At 35.0% G+C, this 26,405-nt stretch overlaps 1 protein-coding gene across 5 annotated transcripts in view; it reads left to right on the forward strand.

Moving 5' to 3' along the window:
* LOC105215044 (uncharacterized) overlaps window positions 1-26,405 on the forward strand; it is a 152,844-nt gene that overhangs the window by 72,692 nt on the left and 53,747 nt on the right. Inside the window, exons 1-2 of one of the 5 annotated variants that reach the window (XM_054232627.1) lie at window positions 20,682-21,745; window positions 22,038-22,147. The exons of 3 other annotated variants lie outside the window; for them this stretch is intronic. In XM_054232627.1, the coding sequence (XP_054088602.1) occupies window positions 22,071-22,147 (77 nt within the window). In that variant the 5' untranslated portion in view covers window positions 20,682-21,745; window positions 22,038-22,070. Of the gene's footprint in view, window positions 1-20,681; window positions 21,746-22,037; window positions 22,148-26,405 lie in introns of those variants that run through there. One more of the 5 variants, XM_054232626.1, reaches the window with a different exon arrangement.

A 26,405-nucleotide genomic window follows, 5' to 3' on the forward strand; every position in this document is an offset into this window, starting at 1 on the left:
CGTGTGGTCCACTCCCTATGGGTCTTAAGGCCTGAACAGGTCTTAAGATGGCTCCATCCATTGCATGTGTTGCACCTAACCGAGGTGGAATTTGGATGGAGCCTTTTAGCGCATACGCAACAGAAAAATACCTCAGGCCCTGGGTTGGACTCTATGCCAGCCCGGAGTAAGAGGATATGGAGCAACCCTGCTGCAAGGCGTTGCTCCAATGACGTACAACTAAACTTAAAACTAATCGATCCAAACAGGGTTAGATCGCCGAAAGGGCAGCCCTTGACCGGATAAAATCCGGGTCAACTCCGGTGCGTAGAACCGGCTGCTGTGGGAGTTGTATATATAGGTATATCCTTCCGATAGTACTGTTTGTTACATTTGTAACTTATCCATTCTAATTTTATAGCGGTACTTTAATACTCGTTTCGAACATATTGTCAGCAGTGTTGCTCCGTTTTAAATGTGATTTAATACCATTCATTGTCAATTCTCCACTCTCTCTCTTTTCTGCGTTGCCTCTTTGCTACTTTTGGCCGCTCTTTATCATCTTCATATGTCAGTTTCGGTCATTGTATAGAGAAGTAGGGAAACTCCAAAAACCCACCTCCAGAAACTACTTTTGACATTTAAGCCAACATGGCCGCCTATGTTGAGCTAATTCATATTCCCCAAAATTGGTTTCGCATAATCAATAATTTGTGTATTATTGTTTATTACCATTCAAATTTTTGGTATTATTATGATGTTATTAAGTGTTGCGAAATTAAATAAAATTAATTCTTCTTGATAGGGATGAATACCCAACATAGGTTAGGTTAGGTTGGTTTGGTAGGCCTGTAGGCCACGCATAGACCAGTTATTTGAAAATATTTTTTTTAATGGAAACGAGAAGATTTATTTTACTATAAGTGGGATTCTCGAAATAGCATTGTAATGCGATATGGTACTAAAAGTTAGCAGTAATTAAAACAGTATTATAATTTAATTATTTTGAAGTATTTCTAGACAAATTGAGAATGGAAAATACAATTTATACATAAGTAAATATGCATGGGTATATTTTTATTGTAAGAAATATGGAAAAATTGCATAAATGAAGGTTTTGATCGGCCGTACAAATCGATTTTACGCGCGTTCATCAATGAATAAATGGGAGAGATCAAGCAGTTAATAAAATAACCCTCTTATAATAATGATATAAATTTTATCTATAAATTTTGTCTTTAATTGTGTCATGTATGGCCACTTTATGGCAGCAGACCTACATACGGAGTTAAGGTTTTTTTTTTAAATTGTATAAAAATTATTTTTCAAGTTACTGCGTTCAAATATAGAAATATTTGTCCCTTTTGAACAGCTGACGCTAAATAATATAAATCATAAAAATTTAAGATTACACTATACAGTGGAACTTCTCTAACTCGAATCTCCATAATCCACAAAAACTTCGAGTTATATAATTTTCATTAAAACATATAAATTTTCAAAATATGTGTAATATTATATTTTTTGTTTGGCTCCGTGCAATATAGAGGGACTCTTAAAAGAGTTCGAGGTATAGAAATTCCAGTTATTGCCAATTCAAGTGTTCGAATTATGGAGATTTTCGGGTTATAGAAGTTCGAGTTATGGAAGTTCCACTGTATTTTCAAATGAGTACAATACATTATATATTAGCTATATGAAATTATTTTATAACTTGTTCGTTTTATTCTTTTGCCACCCTATCCCAATAAAGCTTTAATTATGAAAAGCAAAAACAATAACTAGACAAACTGTCAAATAACTTACATGGTTGCTCATTTCTTGCTACCTTATTTCTGTGGTGAATAATTATGCCACCACATTCGATAAAATGAAGCTCAAATAAATACTTTCTTTATTCTTAAATTTGGAAGTAGAACGAGGTGTTGCAACAATAAGTGAGAAAATAAACTATTTTTTATCGAAAAAGTATTACATGCTTTGAAATAATCAGTATTTTTTGTACAACTTTTCAATAAATTTCGCAAAAATTCTACAATGCAACCATTTACCGGTAAAAAGTCAATCATTCGGGTTTCACAAGTTATCCTTTTCATTTCAGTTTTAATTTTTGTAGAATACATATACAATTGAAAAAGTGTTTTCGGTATTGTCACTATTCAGGAGCTTTTACAATGTAAATGTCTCATAGTATATCCATAGATAATCATCAATACATCAGCTGTTCAGCCGAATTGAGAAATGAAATGTGGCAACAGCGTCACACTCGGGTTCATTGCACAACAACCTTACTTAATTACAAATTGCGTTGTGTGCCTGTCAACCCGTGGCGGCTGAAGTTAAATTTAAAACATCAAACACAAAGGATTCAGGCAACTCGCTGCAGTCACTCAAACGAGCTACAGACAGCACTACAAAAACAACGTCACAGCCAGCAACATCGGCTGTCGACAAAAAGAAGTGCAAAAACAGAGCTATAAACACACCCTCCGACACATTAACGTGTCAAAAACAACCTTACACAGCAGCTATGTAATGCGTCAGCTGTCGCTTTCGCTGCGCATGTTGACGTAGACGTTGGCGTTGATGGCTTCGCCCGTTGAGTTGGCCACCGGGTTTTGCATAGAAAAGTACTTTTGTCATTTAAAGGACGTTGAAAGCTATAAAGTTTGGTTAACTCCTTACTAACCAACGTCAACCATAAGAATGTTCTTGTATGTATGTATGATTATGTTTCTTCTGTGCGCCCCACCCTCTTTTACAGGCAGTTTACAAACGGTTCTAAAGTTCCGTTATTGATTAAATGTGGCAAATGCGTGCTTCGCATGCGACAGGTTGTTCGAAGGGTACGTGCGCGTCACATTTACATATTTAAACATTTATGTAGGTATGTAAGTGTATACTCTTATTTATGTACATCAACTCCCAGCACCACGCGTTGTCCTGCTATACCGTGTCGTTACAGGTGGAAGGAGAGTAGTACAACGTCTGTGGCGCATCAAAGTAATCGCACGCAGCTGTTCCCGCGACTAAGTGTATTGTTCTCGACGGCTCAACTCACAGCAATGGGACATATTATATATGTATGTATATAAGTATATAATGTGCCTAGCTCCCGGCCTTCTCCTTTTTTATTAATTTTTATTTACCTTTTACTGCTGTTTTCGTAGAATTTGCGTGCAACTTTAATAACACATTCACAAGGTCTCTGATTGTTTCTATACACTATGACTGAGACGTTGTATTGTTCACACATAGTAGTCTTCATGCTGTTGCCTAACAAGCTTCCAAGTTTTCTTTTGTTTGAATTCGATTTGTCGGCATCTAAGGCATTATTTTAATTGATTTTCAAAATTTCTTAAAGTTTCCGTTTCTATTGGGAAACTGTGTACGTCTGAATTTATGGAATTCTCTTGACAAGCTTCCGATTTTTGCTGATGCTTAGCAACTTGGGGTTGGTGATGAGTATAGTTGAAATCCAGATATATGTCTGTGTCCGTACACGCCAAAAATAGTTGAGTAAATCTTAGTGAAACTTGGAAAACATAGAAAAATTTCTCAGATATTCTAAGGAAATTTAGAGAAGATATTTTCCTTATAATGTACATACCTCTGTCCCGAAATCGGGCCAATACCTTCACCAGCCTTTCTAAATGAACGTATAATCTTGAATATAATATTTCTTGGTGGCAATTGTAGTTGAAATGGGTCCAGGAATGCCCTCGGCCCACATTATACTAGTTCGTTATTAATATTATGCAATCTAATGAATATCCGTCCATTAAAAAAATATTTGACATCATTGAACCTGGAACGCATACCTTTTTTTGCTCTAAAAAAATATTTAAATATTTAAGAGAAACCATTAATATATTTCATATATGTTTCGAAAAATAATTAAATTATTCGGTTGTTAACATTTTGGATTCTTTTAACAAAACGTGAGGAGAGTCAACACATCTATAAAATCTTCTAATTTCGACTTCATTTCCCTGCCAGCCAAAGGTGGTGAAAAAGCTGGTTAAACCGAAGTTTTTTAAACCCACAAAAGTGGTAAAAAAAAGTGGTGAGTTTGCCATAGGCCAGCATAGCTGCTTGTGAGTTTTTTAACCACTATTCCCCTCACACGTACGAATACAAAAACAAAACAACCCAAACGTGTGCGTTGGTGTTAGTAATTGAAGAAACATGAGGGGAAAGTGGTTAGGCCTGGCTGGCAGGGTTTACCCGCGAATACAGAATTTCACTACATAATAACAAATTATGTTATTTGCTGAAAAAATATAATATTTTTATATTGCAATATTTCATGATCATGATACCTACTGGGATGCTACGCCTCTCGCATCAACGTTGCCAATTTTCTAGCTTTAGTTCGTGACAGTTATTAATGGCTGCCTTCTTAGAAATTTAATGCATCAGCTTGATGTGTATTATTTATGTTGATGCTTAATAGATTATATATGTACATATGTATGTGTATCTTAACTCCTGATGGTTTTGTAAGGATTTAAGGCCTTTAATAAGTTTAAAGATTTAACGGAACGAAAAAAAACGGAATATAAGATTTTTGTCTTTTAATTGTATGGAATTGCGTTCGGAATCAAGAAAATATTGAAATATTAAATATGGTTGTGACATTGTACTACACTGAAATTCCCAAAAACGGGCAATCCACAACCGGAGCTACCATAAGCGGTCAAATTTCATGGATACAAAATTTTCATTAATATTTTCATACAAAAGGAATTCCAATAACCGGATGAAGAACTTACTTTACCACACCTCATCTTTCTCTTAAGTACAAAAAATGCGTAGGTGGTGAATTATGTAAGGAGCGGCACATATTATTATTTTGTACTATTTATAGATTTCTTTGAATCAACTTCCAGTTGAATTTAATCTAATAAACGTGTCCATAGTTTAGTTGTGTATATTTTTTTTGTTTTATATAAATCGACGTTGAAAATATATATGTATGTATATTTATTTTATTATGGCTGGTATTGTCATTGGCGAAGCGGATGTACATAAGTATGTGACGAATCAAATTTTACATATTTGACTGACGATTGGACAATAACTTAACTGTTTTGGTGCAATACTAAAATAATTGAAAAATGTCATTTAGGACTGAATATTGTTATTGTTTTTCGCCTCATTACATAAATATATGCTATGTGCTCGCTTCGCCAGAAATTTAATTCGCTTCGCCGGTGACAATACCAGCCTATATTTAAACATGGAGTCGGGTTACTTTTGCAACTAACTAAATAATTAAGCAGCAAGTTCAAACTGAACATCATAATTTTAAAAAATTCAATTAAATGTGTAATTATCCATCGCAATATCCTTTTCCTTAAATGCAATGTTGTAGGGTTTGGGTGTATTTGGATGATTGGGTATTACACCGAAGAGAAATTCGGTCTGTATGAGTTCAAATCATTAACAAATCTTAAATTGCGCAAAAACTTAAATTTCCAACGTCTGCTTGTTGCTGTAATTTGACTGTTTCTAGGGTTTGATTTATTTGGCCGTGAGGATAAAGTTTTTTCTTTATTTGCAACAACGTTATGATGCCTACGCCACCCACACTGCAATGTGAAACCTGCTAGAGGGCAGGGGTTGCTACGGCGTTGGGTGGAAAAACGTAAAATGCGCAATAAATTGCGAAACTATTTTGCAAAAAAAAAAAATAATATTAAAAAAACGAATCAACAAAATGAATGGTGCTAGTTAGGCGAACAAAAGCTCAAAGCAGAAACCCTGCAACTACACTGCGTGTAACAATAACAGCAATATACATACATACATGTATACATAGAAGGCAAAAGGAGTGCCAGGACGACACAACTCTTTGTATATATGTACTTAAATATATATGTGTGTATGCAAGGAGCTTAATGAGAGCGACGGGAGAGTTGCAAATTTATAAGTGGTGGCGAAACGAGTACATGTGTATGTATATGTATATACCGGCTTCCGGGTAAGTTTCGTTGTGCGACTCGGCTGAGTCGGGTTTATTTGCTTGAACTATTTTTGTAGCTTTGTTCTTTCATCGTTAAATATATATCGGGTGGCCGTGCTGTAACCAATGCTCGGTGCCAGCTCCCCAAAGTTCAATTTGAGCTTTATTTACGTATTAATGCTACACTAACTAGTTGTTGATTGATGTAAAAATGGGACGGATGAGTTTGTCTTGCACTCAAATACACACACTTCGTATGAATATACAGTGACACAATAAATTTTATGAAGCAACAAAATTTTTAAAAAACATAATATAATGAAAATATAGAATAGAAACAATAATTATACAGCCTTGGCCAAAAGTATTAGGCACACCATTAAAATACAAGTATTCTCAAATGTGGCTATCAAAGTTACCACTTCTTTTTGTAAATGTCTTACATGGATGTTTAACTGTTGATTAAAATTTAAATTTAACTGTTGATTGATTATTAAAAAAAAAATTTAACTAAGCTAAGCTAAGCTTTAAGACATTCATAAAATATTTTATAATATTTTTTTTTATTTTATTTTTTTTTTTAATGTTATTATCTCTAGTTCATTGTATTTTCACTGTTTTACTAATAAAACTTCATTATTTCACTTGTTAAAACAAAAAATTCAATAATTAATGGGGTGCCTAATACTTTTGGCCAAGGCTGTACATACATACATATGTATGTATGTTATTCCGGCACGATTCCGATTACTTTGGCGGTCGGGGTTTAAAAAAGAATTCCGGTATAAATGGGGTATCGTGTGAAAGGGAAGGCTCTCCAGAGAAGGAATACAGTAATCCCCGCTTAAATGCCCCTTCTTACATGCAAGACTTTTGAGTCACTTAAGCAAAAAAGTCACTTAAATCAATCTCGCTTAAGTATCTCGAGGTACTTACCAAGCTTTTTCTCAAATACTTCGATTAAATATTTTTTTTTTTAGAATGAAAGTCACATTTATTTCTTATTAATAACAAAAATACTTATTAATAACGATAAATATGGAAAAAAATAACAATACAAAACTAAGCATGTGTCTTCCTATTGACAATACTCAGCGCATTCAATGTCAAAAATATTAAAAGGCACTTAAAAGAGGAAAATTGCAACAATTTTGTGTTTGTGGCTTAAATATTGCAGGCATTTAAGCGGGGAATTTTATATGTACACTTAGAGAAAAAAAAACGATGCCGCAAAATATTGTCACTTAAGCGGGAAAGGCATTTAGGTCACTTAAGCGGGGATCTTCTTCTTCTTAACTGGCGTAGAAACCGCTTACGCGGTTATAGCCGAGTCCACAACAGTGCGCCACGCATCTCTCCTTTTGGCGGTTTGGCGCCAATTGGTAATACCAAATGAAGACAGGTCCTTCTCCACCGTGTCCTTCCACCGGAGTGGAGGTCTCCCTCTTCCTCGGCTTCCACCAGCGGGTACTGCATCGAAAACTTTCAGAGCTGGGGCACTTTCATCCATTCGCACAACATGACCCAGCCAGCGTAGCCGCTGTCGTTTTATTCGCTGGACTATGTCTATTTCGTCGAACAACACATACAGCTCATCATTCCATCTTCTGCGGTATTCGCCGTTGCCAATGTTTAAAGGACCGTAAATCTTCCGCAAAACCTTTCTCTCGAAAACTCCTAGTGCCGTCTCATCGGATGTTGACACCGTCCACGCTTCTGCACCATAAAGTAGGACGGGAATGATGAGGGACTTGTAGAGTTTAGTTTTTGTTCGTCGAGAGAGGACTTTACTTTTCAATTGCCTACTCAGTCCATAGTAGCACCTGTTGGCAAGAGTGATTCTGCGTTGGATTTCAAGGCTGACATTATTATCGGTGTTAATGTTGGTTCCTAGGTATACGAAATTATCTACAACTTCAAAGTTATGACTGTCAACAGTGACGTGGGAGCCAAGACGCGAATGCGCTGACTGTTTGTTTGATGACAGGAGATATTTCGTCTTGTCCTCGTTCACCACCAGACCCATTCGCTTCGCTTCCTTATCCAGGCGGGAAAAAGCAGAACTAACGGCGCGGGTGTTGTTTCCAATGATATCGATATCATCGGCGTACGCCAGTAGCTGTACACTCTTGTAGATGATTGTACCTTCTCTATTTAGCTCTGCAGCTCTTATAATTTTCTCCAGCATCAAGTTAAAGAAGTCGCACGATAGCGAGTCACCTTATCTGAAACCTCGTTTGGTATCGAACGGCTCGGAGAGGTCCTTCCCGATCCTGACGGAGATTTTGGTGTTGCTCAACGTCAACTTACACAACCGTATTAGTTTTGCGGGGATACCAAATTCAGACATCGCGGCATAAAGGCAGCTCCTTTTCGTGCTGTCGAAAGCAGCTTTAAAGTCGACAAATAGATGGTGTGTGTCGATCCTTTTTTCACGGGTCTTCTCCAAGATTTGGCGCATGGTGAATATCTGGTCAGTTGTTGATTTTCCAGGTCTAAAGCCACACTGATAAGGTCCAATCAGTTTGTTGACGGTGGGCTTTAGTCTTTCACACAGTACGCTCGATAGAACCTTATAAGCGATGTTAAGGAGGCTTATCCCACGATAGTTGGCGCAGATTGTGGGGTCTCCCTTTTTGTGGATTGGGCAGAGTACACTGAGATTCCAATCGTCGGGCATGCTTTCTTCCGACCATATTTCGCAAAGAAGCTGATGCATGCACCTTATCAGCTCTTCGCCGCCGTATTTGAATAGCTCGGCCGGCAATCCATCGGCCCCCGCCGCCTTGTTGTTCTTCAAGCGGGTAATTGCTATTCTAATTTCTTCACGGTCGGGCAATGGAACATCTGTTCCATCGCCGTCGATTGGGGAATCGGGTTCGCCATCTCCTGGTGTTGTACTTTCATTGCCATTCAGCAGGCTGGAGAAGTGTTCCCTCCACAAACACAGTATACTCTGGTCATCAACCACTAGATCACCTCTGGGGGTCCTACAGGAGTGTGCTCCGGTCTTGAAACCTTCAGTTAGTCGCCGGATCTTTTCGTAAAATTTTCGAGCATTACCCCTGTCGGCCAGCTTGTCAAGCTCTTCATACTCACGCATTTCTGCCTCTTTCTTTCTTTTTCTGCAAATGCGTCTCGCTTCCCTCTTCAGCTCTCGGTATCTTTCCCATCCCGCTCGTGTTGCGGTCGATCGCAACATTGCGAGGTAGGCAGTCTGTTTTCTCTCCACTGCGAGACGACAATCCTCATCATACCAGCTGTTTTTTTGGCTTTTCCGAAAGCCAATGGTTTCGGTTGCAGCTGTACGTAAGGAGTTTGATATGCCGTCCCATAGCTCCCTTATACCGAGATGCTGATGAGTGCTCTCAGAGAGCAGGAGTGCAAGTCGAGTAGAAAATCGTTCGGCTGTCGGTTGTGATTGCAGCTTCTCGATGTCGAACCTTCCTTGTGTTTGTTGACGTGTGCGCTTTTCTACACAGAGGCGGGTGCGTATCTTAGCTGCTACAAGATAGTGGTCCGAGTCGATGTTGGGACCACGAAGCGCACGCACATCAAAAACACTGGAGACATGTCGTCCATCTATCACAACATGATCGATCTGGTTGCGAGTGATTCGATCCGGGGACAGCCAAGTAGCTTGATGGATTTTCTTATGCTGGAATCTAGTACTACAGATGACCATATTTCGGGCCCCGGCGAAGTCGATCAGCCTCAGACCGTTTGGTGATGTTTCGTCATGGAGGCTGAATTTTCCGACTGTTGTGCCAAAGACACCTTCTTTACCCACCCTAGCGTTGAAATCGCCAAGCACGATTTTGACATCGTGGCGGGGGCAGCGCTCATAGGTACGTTCTAGGCGCTCATAGAAGGTATCTTTGATCACTTCGTCTTTCTCTTCCGTCGGGGCGTGGGCGCAAATAAGCGATATGTTGAAGAACCTCGCTTTGATGCGGATTGTGGCTAGACGTTCATCCACCGGAGTGAATGCCAGGACTCGACGACGGAGTCTCTCTCCCACCACGAATCCCACACCGAATTTGCGCTCCTTTATATGGCCGCTGTAGTAGATGTCACAAGGACCCACCTTCTTCCGTCCTTGTCCCGTCCATCGCATTTCTTGGATTGCGGTGATGTCAGCCTTTACTCTTACGAGGACATCAACCAGCTGGGCAGAGGCACCTTCCCAATTAAGGGTCCGGACATTCCAGGTGCATGCCCTTAAATCATAGTCCTTTATACGTTTGCCGTGGTCGTCATCAAAAGGGGGGTTTCTCATCCGAGGCCTGTGTTTCTTATTCACTGGTTATTCGTTTTTATGTGGTGGGTCCCAAGCCCTACGCACAACCGCATAAGCGGGATTCGCCTTCTCACTTTAGCTCGCTTCCAGACGGATGTCTGTTGGCTACCCAGAGGATACTTGGTCTAAGACCGGAAGTTGAATGGCAGTCAGAAACTTTCCTCACTTACGTGAACTTCTACATATGACTCCATCCTCCCGCGGGGATCACTGTATATATAAATATGACTCTGTTCATTATATTAATTTTTATAAAATTTAATTGAATTGTTCTTACAAGCAACCTTTCCCGCATTCGTGTTGATCCATGTATTCTAATCTATCTAGGGAAGATGTGGTAGGTTATAGAATTAAGTTCGCTTAATATGTAAGACGTATGTACTAGGGCCCTTAAAATTATTCGATTAACCTGAAAACCGATTTTTCGAATATCCGGTTTGTAACTGTTCGTATGAATATTAACCGGTTAGTACTATTCGATTAGTCCCAATGTTACGACTATTCGAATAGTCGTTTTAATGCGGTTATTCAATTAGTTATACTGTCACTATTCGAATAAATGAAAATTGTTTGAAATCTTAAGTCTTTGATTTTTTAAAGTTTCCGCATTCCAGCCACTTTATCAGAATTAGAGAAGACGTCCTCCATTGCTAGAATTATTTTGACACCACGTAGAAGCTGCTTGCAACCATACGTTTTATGAAAAATACTGATTTAATACATCTGCCCAGTTGAAATGGTTAAAAACTATTTCGTCATTACTTGATGGTTCTCGTGAAATCATTGTATTTTTTGGTATTTTAAAGCAAGTTTTTTGTTAGTTTTAATTTTTCACTAGAAGTTTTGCGTAGAATATATGGTTCCTTAAACATAACGGTACCTCCAGCTATCTGCGCTGAGTGTACAAAACTTTGAATCGATTTTCCGAAATATGTCATTTTTAAAGTCGGTGACCAGCCTACAGAAAAAACTACTGCATCGAACGTTTTGAAATTTTGAACAAATATTCTACATGTATATAGCTCTCGAATGATGTCGAGTTTTTACAATAATTTTAATTACTAACAATTTTACAATAACAAATAGGTCGATTTTTTCGTCTAAAATCGTCATTTTGGCTTGAAAATGGTACCAAAAATTGAAAAGTTTAAAAATTAAAAAAAACTCGACGTCAATTGAAAGATAAACTAATAAACTAAAGAAAGCATTTTAATTTTTTGGTTTCGGATGATCCAGTGATGCTGTAGGCTGGTCACCGCATAACAACTTTTTTTCGAGGTGCCTGCAGAGATTGACGATAAATCCGTTATTCCTCGCTATTTTTCGATAAAACTTGCTTTTAAGTATCCTTCAAATGTTGTACTTTCATATAATAATAAGTAAAATAAACATAATAAATAAGCAATAATGAATATTGCGGATGCACCACAGAACATCATACCTTGTTCGTATGCATTGTCTTTTACGTTGTCGATGTCAGCCTGTGTTTCCTCGATTAGCTTTATCGGCATGAAGTCAGTGCTAAAATATTTGAATTGTATGTAATATTAATGTCTTGTAGAAATGTTTCCTTTTTGAATACTACTTAATTTTTTGTGGCACTTTCTTCACTGTTTGCTCTATCCTGTCTCCATTCGGCAGTGACTATACTTTTCTCTCGTTCAATTCATGTTGCATGTTCGGTTAAACAACTCTCTTTACATTTGAGCTTGTACTTAGCTGTGCTCAAATTTATTTTTGCCGGGGTAGTTTATATAAAAGTATATATATATATTGTATGTATATATATATACATATATGTATGTTTGTTTTGCTTCTTTGGATATTATATGTTATTTAGATATGTACATACTTATTTATATGCATGTGTCTAACAACAACGTCTGGTTGTGAATGATTTAGCCCAGGCAGACAGCGGTCGTGTTTGTAACATCGTCGTTGTTCTTTTATTATCCATGTATGTATATTGCGCATATTTCATTTTGTATGAGCTCTTTCACACAGGTCAACTCCTGTTGCGGCAATTCTTAGTTAATAGGATAGGGGGCGACGAAGAGAGGAGAATCGCGCCGAGTCTGACCGTTTTCACACGGGCAATTTTTGTCGCGGCAATTCTTAGTTTTATAGGAGAGGGGCGACGAAGAGAGGAGAATTTCTGTCTCTCTCGCTTCCCTTGGTCGCCCCCTCTCCTATAAAACTAAGAATTGCCGCGACAAAAATTGCCCGTGTGAAAACGGTCTCTGCGGTGTTCGGCAACACGCCTTGTGTTCTTATTCTGCTACGTAACCTTCACTTCGCTGCTACGTAACAGTGTTGCATTTGCGCACATTTTAAAATTTATGTATGCAATATAGTATTTAAAAATTTTCATTTTATAATTTAGTTTTTGTATGTAATTTGCAAATACATTTAGAAATATGCGTAATAATAAAAATAGTTAATGAAATATATTTTTTTGTTTGGAAACGATGCGTACAAGAAGTTGAGAATATGATATGAAAGAGAATGAGTGAAAAACACGAACAGAGTTGTCGAACACAAATTGCTCGTATGAACGCAAAGGGCGACAGAAAAGAGAATCGCCCGAGAATTTGCTACAGGAGTTGACCCGTCTGAAAGAGCTTTATCCAATCATCCTTGTTCTCGTTTCTGTTTTTGTTATCACTGATATTTGATATAAATAGGAATGTACATATGTAGCTCTGACTCCAGCAAAAGGATGTCTAGGCGATAATGTTGTGAAAGGGAGTGGAACTCCATTGTACACAAATACAGAATATAAAACGACTGTCTTCAAATATCGTTTTCGAGAGGCTGAAAAAAAAACAATAACGTAGCCGACGTGGCAAACTGAATAGAACACGAAATTGTATTTTGATAACTGAGAGATACATACGTACATACATATGTGGTCCATTTAAATGTACAGGTATAAATATATAACTATACATATGTATGTACACTGTATCCTTATACCGGCATGTTTGCGTGCCAAGCACAATTCAACATCCAAAATATATATGTAAATACATATGCTGATGTATATTATGTATTACTTGTAAATAACGAAACTTTATTACTCGTTCCCTTCGTTGTTGTTGCTGCATATGAACACAAGTCGTAAATAAGTTTGTATACCGAACACACACACAAATAACTGGTACATGTACGTGGATACATGTAGTCTGTCTGCTGGTTGGCGCAGTAAAAAATTATTGATTTTTGCAAAATTTTTACTTCCCCCAAATGGCTTCAGATCCCGTTCGCGTGGGCTTCGTTCAGAAATTTGAAGCGAAGTTTCTCGTTTAAATTCAAGTAAGACAAAATCGAAAAAGTAACAACAACTATAAACCTAGCAAAAGTTGCGAAAACTGCAAGCATAACAAAAATCAAATTACACAAGAAATTCAACAATGACAACTATGACTAGAATCACACTTGCTATGTCCAGTTATGTGTGGCAATTTCGGGGGTTAACATTTACTATTTATTTTCGGTGGTTTTTTTTCGATATAATTTATTTGTGTAATTTAAATATGACCTATCTGTAGGTTTATGTTTTTGTGCATAATTTATGATGCATTTAATAAAAAAATGTTTATTTAGAGAAGAAAAATGTTCATCCACCGAGGTAATAGCAGGACTCGGCCACACATGTCCCCATCCTTTATAATTTATTTAAAAGAATTTTACTCTGCTTTGTAGCAGCGTGCTATTTAGTTGCATTCTTAACAAACGGTTCGAATTCTAATATTCTTCTATTATTTACTTATATAAGAAGATTCCAATACGATTTTAAAAGTACTTATTGTAGCTAGACGTTCATCCACCGAGGTAATAGCAGGACTCGGCCACACATGTCCCCATCCTTTATAATTTATTTAAAAGAATTTTACTCTGCTTTGTAGCAGCGTGCTATTTAGTTGCATTCTTAACAAACGGTTCGAATTCTAATATTCTTCTATTATATACTTATATAAGAAGATTCCAATACGATTTTAAAAGTACTTATTTATTTTTCTGTAAATTAGAAGTTTAAAGAACAAATATTTAATGTCCGACCGATACCCAATTTTTGGCCGAAGCCGATGCCAGCACCAAATGAGTATTATCTGTTCCTATCTATGGCGAATGATTATGATTATGAAAATTGTCTCAAGAGACACTTAAAAAAAAAATACTCTCCCAGTTTTTTGCCAATAGCAACAAGGGTTTCAATAAGAGTGACATTATGAAATTATCTTCAAAACCTCAACAAGTTGTTGAACAAAACTGTGCATATTTGAAATAAATCGGATCATTCTAAATAATGTAAATGAATTTAGAACAAAACAAGTAAGGTATAGCTAATTTCGGATGCAACCGAACATTTTATACTATCGCAATTTATTGCTATAGTTTTATTAAGGTATCACACAATTTGACCCATATATTCGGCATAAAGTCCAATAGAATAACGGAATAATCATACAACTTTTATGAGGGCTGAGGTAATTCCTGAAACAATTTCACTCATTTTCACCACCAACATACATTATATCCAAGATTATATGCTGACTTAATTTGGCTCAGATGAAATCATATAGCCGATATATGCGGAGTAAAGCCTACCGTATTTTTGAAAGACCTATAATTAGGAAAAGCCTATATTAAGTCCTCTGAATTACATTAAAATATCTGAGGGATTTACCGATCTTTTCGGTAAAAAATTACCTTAGCCACTGAGTTCTTCATGTTCAATATCCGGGGCATTGAAAAGTTATAGTCCGATTTCGACAATTTTTTCACAAGTGATGCCACAGATCATACACAGTATTTGTGTAAAGTTTTATTCCGCTATCTTCATTGGTTCCTTATGTATATGTTATAAAGTGAAGGAATAAGATGGAATTCAAAATAGAGTTAATGCGAAGTTGTCGTGGTTGAGAACCGATTTCCTCCATTTTCCACGTGTCATCAGGGTATCAAGAAAATATTTACCGAATTTCATTGACCCATAAGTGGGTGACGCCACGTCCATTTTCCATTTTGTAAAAAAATCTGAGTGCAACTTCTTCCTGTCATTTCTCTTTCTACTCTCTTTAGCAACTTTGTTGCGAAAGTATAATAATGAAGTTCTTTATACTAGGCTTAATATTATCATCGTGATGAACGATTGGTTTAGGCCAAATATGATCGATGCCAATGGTGAATTTTGTGGCCGATACTGGCCGATGTCGATGCCAAGGCCGATTAATCGGTCGGAATCTACAAATATTATATCAAAAGTATAAATGAAGGATTATATCGGTGCCTTGAAAGAGGTTACGCTTCTATTAGAGTGTATTCTGTGGATTAACTTTATTGATTTTAACGGCAGCATACGTTATAAGTGAGTTTAATATGGTTACACAATTGGTCACTTTTAACAGCTTTTCTCTCTTTTAGCTTTCAATAGCCTTCAAAAAATAAAATTCACTCCGAACTGTGATTATTGAAGCATTAAAAGGTATCTATAGAAGCAAGTTATATGTTTTCTTGTCACTATTATTTTTTCTAAATTACATATATGTATGTATATTCACTTTATTTTATAATACATGTAACTATTGTGTATGTATGTGTTTTCTTTTCAATATGCGTACAAATGTATGTGAGTGCGTCCTCTGACTGTCCCCCACTTGAGTGCTCAATGCCATTGAATTGTGGAAGACTGAAAAGAGCGGTGCCAGGGGATCACCTCGAAAGTGTAAAATTCTATGGTATGTGGATTGTTTAGGAATCTTTTTATAATTCACCGTATTTTACTGCAATTCTAAAGAGCGTTTCATTTCAACACAATTGAATGCAAGTTGTTGTTTGCAGCGTGGCTACGAATGAAAGGCAGTTAGTGCATTGCATTTGTGAAAGGCCTAGATTTTTGCCACGGTAGAACAGCACAATCAACCCATGTGTGACACACCGAGGCTCGCTATTGCCGCATTTAGCCCACAATGTATTTGGTGTTTAAAAGTATTACTTTTTAGACACATTGAAAGAATCATTAGAAAGAGGACAGCCGCTCGTTCGTGTTGTAAAACGACTGCAAAAATTATTTTGCTCAACAAATCATAAAAGAAAGAGTTAAAAATCTGTGAATACATACATACATATGTACATATATTTAAGTATAAAGTATACACAAAGCTGTGGGCGAAATAACTTATTCTTGATTCTTTGCAAATTTTTTGTTCGCCTCCATACCAATACAAGAACTACTTTAAAATTGTTCCTTGATATTAAAATTTTAAATTTTGTATTATACCCTGGTCAAAAAGCTCGATTTATGGAAGGAAATTTGTATGAAATTTGACTTCTATTGCCAATTCAAGAGTTCGAGTTAAGGAGAACTTCGAGTTATAGAAGTTTGTGTTATGGAAGGAAATTTGTATGGAATTTGATTTCTAAACGCTATTGTCAATACAAAAGTTCGAGTTATGGAGATCTTCGAGTTATGGAAGTTCCACTGTATTTAGGTTTTTAAAGATATTGTAATGTTTTTTTTTTTCAATTAAAAAGTGAAGTTTTCCTTTCAATAATGTGTTCTGAAGTAAAAAAAAAAAATTAATTAGAACTGTTATTTTATACAGACGCTTATAAAATCTTTACCATATTATTTTGTCATCGTCTCTATTGTATAAAAATTTCATTCTGATGCGTAGAAAAATTAACCGAGAAATAAGAATGTGCCGTAATTAAACTTGTTACATATAGTTGCATTACTTTTTAACCACAACAACGACACATCTCAGTTCACATTCCTCATATTTTTTTAAGAAATAACGACATACATACATACATATTTTGTGTAACAACGCATACTGTCTTAGGGTGAAGCTAGTTTTCTCTTCAGAAAGAACGACATATTTTGTGTTAGAACGATATTTATGAAAAGGGAATTAAATTTTCCATGTTGCTTTTTTCAACAATAATGACACATTTAACTTATGACGGCGAAATTGATTTATATTTTTCACAAATAACGAGATAATTCAAAAGGGGTCACGTTTATGTCTATGGCAAAACTTCAGTACACTCTTTTTAGTCCATATTATGAAATATATTACATGCCACTAGTTTTTTTATACACTTATGGCATTTTTCTATATTTGCTAAATAAGAGACAATTAAAAACTTAAAATCGTTCTCCTGAAAAATCAAAGGCCAGGCAAAATATACATGTAATATCAAATCGAATAGCGGTGGTAACGCAGCGTAACATACACTTTCCTGCATATCCATGGCATAGGTAGGTCTGTTCATGCATCATAAATTACACCAAAGTGCAGACAACTTAGCAGCCGGTTTGAATACATTCATGTGCCTTCTTACAATTGTGTCGTCTGACACCCCACCTCAGCGGATGAACGCATAGTTTTCGCACTCAGATTCCGTGTACATGTGTATATATATATGTATATAGGATTTGTTATTGTATACATATGATGACTTGCGTAGTTTCCAGCAGCGAAAGGCGTAAGTGAGACAGCAGATAATTGTACTGCATGGAAAAGTATGTATGTATGTATGTAAATAGAAATAGAGACAAAGAATTAGAGGATTAAAAAATAAATGCATACACATAGCAGAAAATGTAGCGCAAAGCAAAAATGTGTGGGCGGGCATGACATAATATTATGTGTGCTTTGTACTCTGTAGGCCACCCTTGATGGCAGCAGCTGCGACTGTCATTGCAGTTTTCTTTACCAACACTTGCTTATGTATGCACAACGAAAGAATTCAACGCTAAATTTTAAAGGAAATCTGCTTAAAAATTGCAACTAATTGCAAAAAATATGACAATCTTGGGTTAAATGGAATATTCAAAACAATTTATTCATGAGTTACATATGTACATAAGTAGTACATACTGATTTTAAAGTAATTCAATAGCAGTCTTTCATACGCCATATGTGCATGAGACTTAGAATGCAACCATTATATTCGAAGCGCCCTTATATTCTCTGAATCCTGAATGAAAAAACTGTCTAAAATTTGTATGACAATTTATATTTTCCATAAATTCAGCAAATTTCGCTTACATATTTTTGTATTTTAATCAACTGAAACATTCAGCGTAGACGGCCTTGTCGTGTTGCAGCAGACAGGTTGCATGCAATCGCACCCAAAAAGAGCTTATCACTCAATTGCGCTTTGCTGATTATTTGTACATATTTACATCTAAATATGTGCCTAAATATGTAATTCCGACATACACACATATTTACTTATTTACAAATGTATGTAGCAGCGAATAAAATGTCACAGTAAAAAGTATTGTCGTATTAGAAATGTCGCTGATTGTGGTGAAATTTGTGTGAAGAGCTGTGTATAATACATACATATGTATGTATGTATGTATATTAAGCACTTTTTAAACTTTTTTTACACAAGTGTGAAAATAAAGCATTAATATTATTATAAAGTATAATACAGATAGAATCTACTACTGTAGACTAAGATACTGGTTTTAATTATTTTTAAAATCTTTTACAACCACAGAAACAGATATAAAAGGACAGAAATAAATATACGATTTTATAAAAAACGCACAATCCAAGATACACCTTGGTCCATGGATATTGTTGGAACCCTTATGGTTTTTTTAAGTGTTATTTTTCATTATTTGAATTTATAAAATAAAATAGAGAAGCACACGACTCTGTTAATAAGCTAATAAAGTATAAATTTATCCCTAATATAAATATGTATGTCCCAAATCGTTGTCGTAATCCAATTAGAAACTTATAGAAACTTCAATAGAGCCACGCTTGAAGTACCAAAGAAAACTAAATAAACGTTTCGGCCTATGACCTGCCATCAAGAGGATGTGAATGCCTTAACTTCAAATTTATATCAAAAGCTCTTTTAAAGTAAAAAGCATTTATTATATTATGTTCGTTGGTTTTAAACAAATTTCCCTACATCTGCAGGAGGGTGTTCCATTATTGTATGTGTTCACTCTTGTATCACCTCATATTTTCTATATATGAATTGTGAAATTAAATTCAAAATGTGACAACTTGTGACAACTTGTGACAACTTGTGACAAGGAGGTAGAGGAGTTAAAAAGCCCTTAAATTCGTGTGACGTAATTTATGGATGGCCCCTTATCTTATTTTGAGTTGTGAAAATTATCAAATATAAATTTAAAAAAATATTTGAAAGTACACAATTTTTCGATAACTAATCTTATAGTTAAAACCTCTAGTTTTCACCCTCTAAGCCTTATGCAGATCAGCTGTGGCCTTCAATGCATTGAAGAACCATTTAATACATTTTATACCACTTTCATAGTAATATTTAACAAACTCACTTTTCCTGAGCCAGTAATACAAATATGCATACATATCTACACACTATATGTATTTTACGTTTGAATGTATGCTCGCACATAACCATGGGGTAGTGCATTGCTTTTGAGGTCGGAAATGGCGCGAGTGCGCGCGAAACTTGTAATTTTTCCATCGGCTAACATATTATTAAGCCCACATGGCGAGCGCTCGTCACACCGTCGTTGCTACCACATTTCCATGTGTACGTCATTACCGTGTAGCCGCTAATCGCTTAAAAGAGAGAAACATGGCAACAGTGCTTCAGTTACGGCGCGCCAAAATGAACAGTGAACGCTGTTCGCGTGTTTTATTGCTTCAATATGTGTTGTTTGTTGTTTTTTTTCTACTTTTTTAACTTTGTATAAACTATGACTGACTTTATGTGCCGCGCCGATTAGAACTGGTTAAGTAGACAAGCCAGAAACGCCTACACCGTATAACTGAAATTAAATTGTAAATACACATGTTTATTTGGATGTGTGTATGTATTTACATACCTTTTGTCACACACACATGTATATATGTACATACATACATAGTTATGTTTATTGAGCATATGCATATATGTGCGTTTTGTTATTGTAATTTATCACCTATTTTATCACCTATTTTATTTATTAATCTTGCTCACTTGCATATGTTAATACATATGTACGTATATGTGTTAATGTTGCCAATTAATTATAAAAAATATTAACTCAAAATTATTAGTTCAAAATACATATTATATATACATATTAGTGATGAGCGGTATTGCTATTTTATATGAGTATCACTGTGATTTTATATGAGTGGGCTTTAGTATAGTATCCCCCGATTTCAGGGTTGGTTGGAAAGCGGACGATCTCCAGATTACGAATATATATAATAGCAGGAGACTTATAGTTTTCGAGATATTCGCATTTTAAGTTGAAAATTTCACAAATATTATGTGGCGATATTTCGTTTATTAGTTAACTTTTAATGACATATATAATGCGCTTATTATACACTAACACTTCACTAAATTGTTTCCACATATTTATTTAATATCAATTAGTTTAATATTTGCTTTAAATAAGCATTTTAATTTTTACACAATTTTGTTTATATGCACAATAACCATGTTGACAAAAATTGGGGGATACTTTCCCCTTTTTTACATTTTCATATTAATTAATTTTAACAATATCTAAAATTTACCTGCTTTTGTAATCACAACTCACTAATTAATAAATTTTGAAAAATCGCCGGCAGTGAAATATCGCTCATCACTAATACATATCATTCATAAAAGTGAATTATATTTATAAAGTTCATAGGCAAAATGTTTAACTTTGTATTAAAAATCCTTTAAAAGATGCGTAACACGTTCGAAATTGCAATATTTTCAAATTGCCAGTGATTTATTTTAAATACGATTAAAATTTGGACTTACTCAATCTACTTATGTAGGTCTTATCTGTTTTAAATTCTCATCGTGTTATTTATACAATTTTTCATATCATTAATTTTCGATGAGAAATCCATATACAAAGCACCAAGGAGGCAACTATGCAATAAATATGTACATACATACATACATAAATATGAGTTCTTTAGCGAATTTTCTAATTTATTTTTCACTCTTTATTTATACTGTTATTATTCCATCTAATCTATTCCACCAACAATGATAACGTTCCTTATACATAATTAACTAGCATTGGTGTGTCTGATTGCTATCAATTTTTGAGCGTTTCATTTTAAAGTTTGTTGTGACTTTTTAGCAGATTCCATGTGCCATTGCACCACTGATAAAATCGACTCATTACAGTATTTTCGTTATTGATGAGCATTATGTGTTTGTTATATGTACGCTTATACACATGTCGTGATACTCATTTTGATTTCTCGTTCAGTAACTTTTTATAAACATACATACATATGTACATAAATACTTACTTAGTTTTTTTTTATATTACAAAAATGTAGAATGTTCCGTTTCCAACCTCCTAATGCGTATGTACGTATGTAAGTAGAAAGCAACTGTTCGTCGTGTCATGTTATCAGTATTGATTTTGACATTTGTCGATAGTCTGTCCTTTCATTCAGTTTGCGCGCGCTCAATCAACTCTCCTCACAGGCAGTAGATTTGGCCTACTAACGCGAGCATTATTCATAAGGGTGAAATGTTTTATTTTATTTTGTAGTTTGTAAATAAATGTGAAAAGTGATAAGAGTCTTATGGTCATAAAAGGCGCAATTCAAAAAAATATAAATACATACCTACATATTTGTAATGTAAAGTACATATATAATTATTAATACTCCATTTTTACATAATTTTATGAACACACACACACACTTACATTCAATATATATTCAATATAATTTTACATACATACATATATTATTTTAAGTTTTAAAAGTTCCTAACATCTAATTAACAAATTTATTTCTTCATTTCTATTTGCAGGTAAGACATTTCCTTCAACTTGTTTGAGAGAATATGGATATTGCTAACTATTTTAATTACGTTAACTTGATGGACTCATATATATCAAAATGGATTGAAAGCGGTTTATTGTAAGTTGTTTTCTTTTAGAAATTATTAATAATTAAAAATTTGGAAGTATATTTCCATATTTCTGGTAGGGCTCCATCTAGGAAAAAGATATCCATTACAGTTTCAATATATGACTTTAGTAATTTGCATCTCGAGTTGTATAAGTACGTTATATGGCGTTAAAAAGATGAGATTTGGTACTAAAACAATTTCTCAGACAGTTTTGTTAAGCTTTATACAGTATGCCGAGGAAATACGTCGTATTTCACAGTTTTTCTGAAAATTTTAATAATGTGTATGATACCGATATTGTAAGAGCTGTGCAATTTTGGTTTCATCGATTATGTTATGGAATTTTTGATGTCAAATATGCACCACACTGGAAGGTATTGGTCCATAATATCGCTAAAATAATGGAAATGGAGCCCAACTCATGTAAGCTCTGTTTCGAAATCTTAAAATTGAGATATTTTCCAAACCTCAGCAAACTGAATCTGACTGACTGAAATCGGATCATTCTAACTAATAAATGAATTTCTTTTTACTACACCTTATGTATGTACAGTATACTCTCGAAAAGTAAATTCTCAGAAAGTAACTAATCGCGGAGAAGTTAATCACCTTTAAGATTACACATGCACCTCGAAAAAGTAAATTTTTTAATTTACTTTTCAGAGAGTGTAGAGAGCAACATCGTAAGCAAAAAAAAACACTTACTCTCTTGTTTATCGCGTCCTTTTAGTAAATAAAGTCTCCTACTTGATCCACTGGTTTAAAAATGAAAACGATGCAAATCAGGTGTCAGACTTTTTGAATTGTCGTACAAAAATGGTCAGAAAATATATTGCAAAAGAAAAAAACAAAAGAATATTCAAGATTTTTTCTCTTCATAGTAAATACATATGTATGTATGTAAATGTAAATATGTTTTTCATGTAAATCCATATGTTTTATTGAAGCAAATAAATGAATGAATTTTTTAAGTTTAAAAATGCATTTAATATTATAAAAACAGATAATTTATGTATATATTTGGAAAAGTAAATTATTCGAAAAAGTAAATTACCCAAAATACCAATCGATTTACTTTTCGAGAGTATACTGTATATACATATATTAACATTTTCATTCAAGAATATGTATTATTAAATTATTCAACTATCAACTTCTGAACTATACATATGTACATATATATTTTGGAAAAGAGTGAAGTACCCATTTCTTTATAATGATCTAAATCTCTGAAGTTCTTACAATTATTGTCATGTTTATGCTATAGCGGCAAAAACATTTGGCCAATAATTTTGAAGAATTTTTATATAAAACTCCGTATCTGTTCAGGTTACGTACATATGTACATATGTATGTCGACCCAACTGTCGTGGTTACGGCTGAAAACAATTACAGAAGTATTTTAAACTAAAGTACAACTATTATAGATATGTACATACTTTGAGTATATACATAAATATTAATCATACAACAGCTACATATAAAGCATTTACGAATGCTAGGAGCTCACCTAGGGAACAAAATACATTTTTTACTTTGTCCCATTGTAGTAAGTATTTTGTGAATGAAAGTTCTATGAATACCTTCCAAGCCTCAACTTTCAATAATATTTTGATGATTTCGGGCTATTCTTTTAGCAAAAGTACTGCAAGGTAACTTTTGCTGTAGTCTATCCTCGTTGTAGATCCAAGTTTACCACATTTTATATAAGATTAAAAAAAAGGTGAGTTCCAGATATGTTATGGTCACCAAAACACCTAAGTATCTGGTGCAATAATTTTTGAAACAACAACGATGTAATACAATTGTATGTACATATCTATTCGAAAGCCCAGAAGTACATATGTATGTTTGTATGTACATAAGTAAATTTTGATGCTGGAAAATATATATTTAGCATTCGAAACGAAAGGTATTCTCAACTACATAAATGCAAACAATTTTTATTTGACTTATTTATTATTTCTTCTTGCTTTCTTTTCATTATTGTTGTTATATTGTTTTTGTGTTATTCAATTGTGCTTTTTCATTTGTGCTGTATGCTTTTTTCTGTTTGTATGTATCTCGCCGTACGGTTAAATGCGCCAAACAGAAACGTGATGAAAATTGGCAACGGCGCATCGTATCGCACTGAGCTGTGTGTTACTGCTGCCCACAGTTATTTGGAATTTTCTTCGCGTTGCTGAGTGAATGTGGGCACCCTTGCTAATGTTGTTGTTGTATAGCTTACAAACAACATAAGTAACAGCAATAGCAACGGGCAAACACACAGACACACTCACACAAATTGCACAAGATTATTGTTGTTGGCTGTCGGCGCTGTAGTAGAATTATAATGAACAAGCAAAAAATATAAATAAATTGACACGAGTGGTCAGACGAGTTGAGCGCCGTAATGTTAAACTAAACGACGAACGCTCGAACAAACAAACGAACGACCTCTGCGTTCACGTCATACGTATATTTATATCTATATCTCTACATACATATGTATGTATGTACATATCACAAATCTTTTATGTGCATATAAAATCAGCAGAAAAGTAACGACGAGAGTTGCTAACGTCAGAGTGAAGAAAAAATGCTGTAATAACAAGTTCGCTGCATGCGCTGACGTCGCTGCTGGGTTTGCTCGTTTCTGTTTGTGCGAACTTTGTGTAACTGCGCCTTCGAATTCGTTGCGAAGCCAACGTCGAGTGTATTGTTTTTTGGTGCAGCTGGCATCTGCTGGGGATTTTATTTCACTTCTTTGTTTGTTATGAATGTATGGTGTTTTTCTGCTTTTTCGTTTTTATTTTGGCAGTCGCATGTACCAACACAATCGCAAGCATACATCCCGTCGAACACGTTCAATTATAATATTTATATTGTATATATGTATGCATAGGTATGTATGTATGCACTTCAAGTATGTTTGAATGTGCACCATTTGTTGTTGTCATTATAATTATTATATTCTGCGCATACGTTGTTGCGGTCGTTTATATTGCTGTTGGTCGTTGTTGGAAACGCAAGACGAAAATAGACTGAAAAAAGACATTTGTATAATAGGTTGTCGGGCCACGAAGTGGGAGAGCGGGTATACAAATGAGCAGGTACACGATAACATGGAAACGAAAAAAACCAAAGAGAAATTAGAAACAGTGCAGCAGCAATAATAATGGTTGACTGTCAAGGGAAAACGTTCGAAAGGGAGGCAGGAGTACCGTCGATTTTATACTAGTTCGCGCTGTTGGCATTATTGTTTTTTTTCTGCGCTTGCATTATAAATTTGTTATTGTTGTTGCTATTATTGCTACAACCGGTTTTTGTTGTTGTGTAGCCAGTTATTATTGTTGCCGCTGCGACCGACCGCTACACTTCAGCGCACTGCATTGAATTCGTTGTTGATTCTATGCAGTCCCAGTACATGTTTCCTTTACTTTTTATATTATTCTGTGCTTGCTGTTGTCGTCTTTGTTATTATGGTTATTATTGGATGGCTTCACTGTGTGTTTTGCTTTTTTATTTCACTGCACTTATGTATATACATACGTACATAGGTGAGCTCTTGGTATTCGACTAATCGACTAACCGAATTAACCGAATAGGGCATTATTCGAATAATAATAATCGGTTTGCACTATTCGGATAGTCGTCAGTCATAGACTATTCGATTAACCAGTCATTTTCGACTATTTAGTTAACCGTTCGTTGTCGACTATTCGAATAGTGCAAGTTCATTAATATTCTTATTTTTATTGAGAAAAGTGAAACATTAAAACTAACAAACCGGCCACTTTATCAAAATCAAAGAAGATGTTCTCCATTGGAAACATTGTGACACCACGTAGAAGCTGCTTGCAACCAACAAATGTTAACCTTTTAACTTTATTCGAATAGTGACAGTAAACTATTTGAATAACCGCAGTAGAACGACTATTCGAACAGTCGTAACATTGCGACTAATCTAATAGTACTTATCGGTTAATATTCGTACGAACGGTTGCACACCGGATATTCGAATAATCGGTTTCAGGTTAATCGAATAATTTTTATAGAGAGATATACATATACATATAATTTTTAGATAGATGTATATAATACGTACTATTTATATGGATATATTACTTGCATTACATTAAGTTTTATTATGTACATGCCTATAACTAACATAAAAGTACCAGGTTAAGCACATATTCATGAGTATTGCTATTGTTGTAAAATTCTAATAATTGAATTGACGAGTAATTGCACGACATGGCAATAGCGTTTAGAAATCAAATT

Source organism: Zeugodacus cucurbitae, chromosome 5 (genome assembly GCF_028554725.1).
Source record: "Zeugodacus cucurbitae isolate PBARC_wt_2022May chromosome 5, idZeuCucr1.2, whole genome shotgun sequence".
In the NCBI taxonomy this organism is placed as follows: domain Eukaryota; kingdom Metazoa; phylum Arthropoda; class Insecta; order Diptera; family Tephritidae; genus Zeugodacus; species Zeugodacus cucurbitae.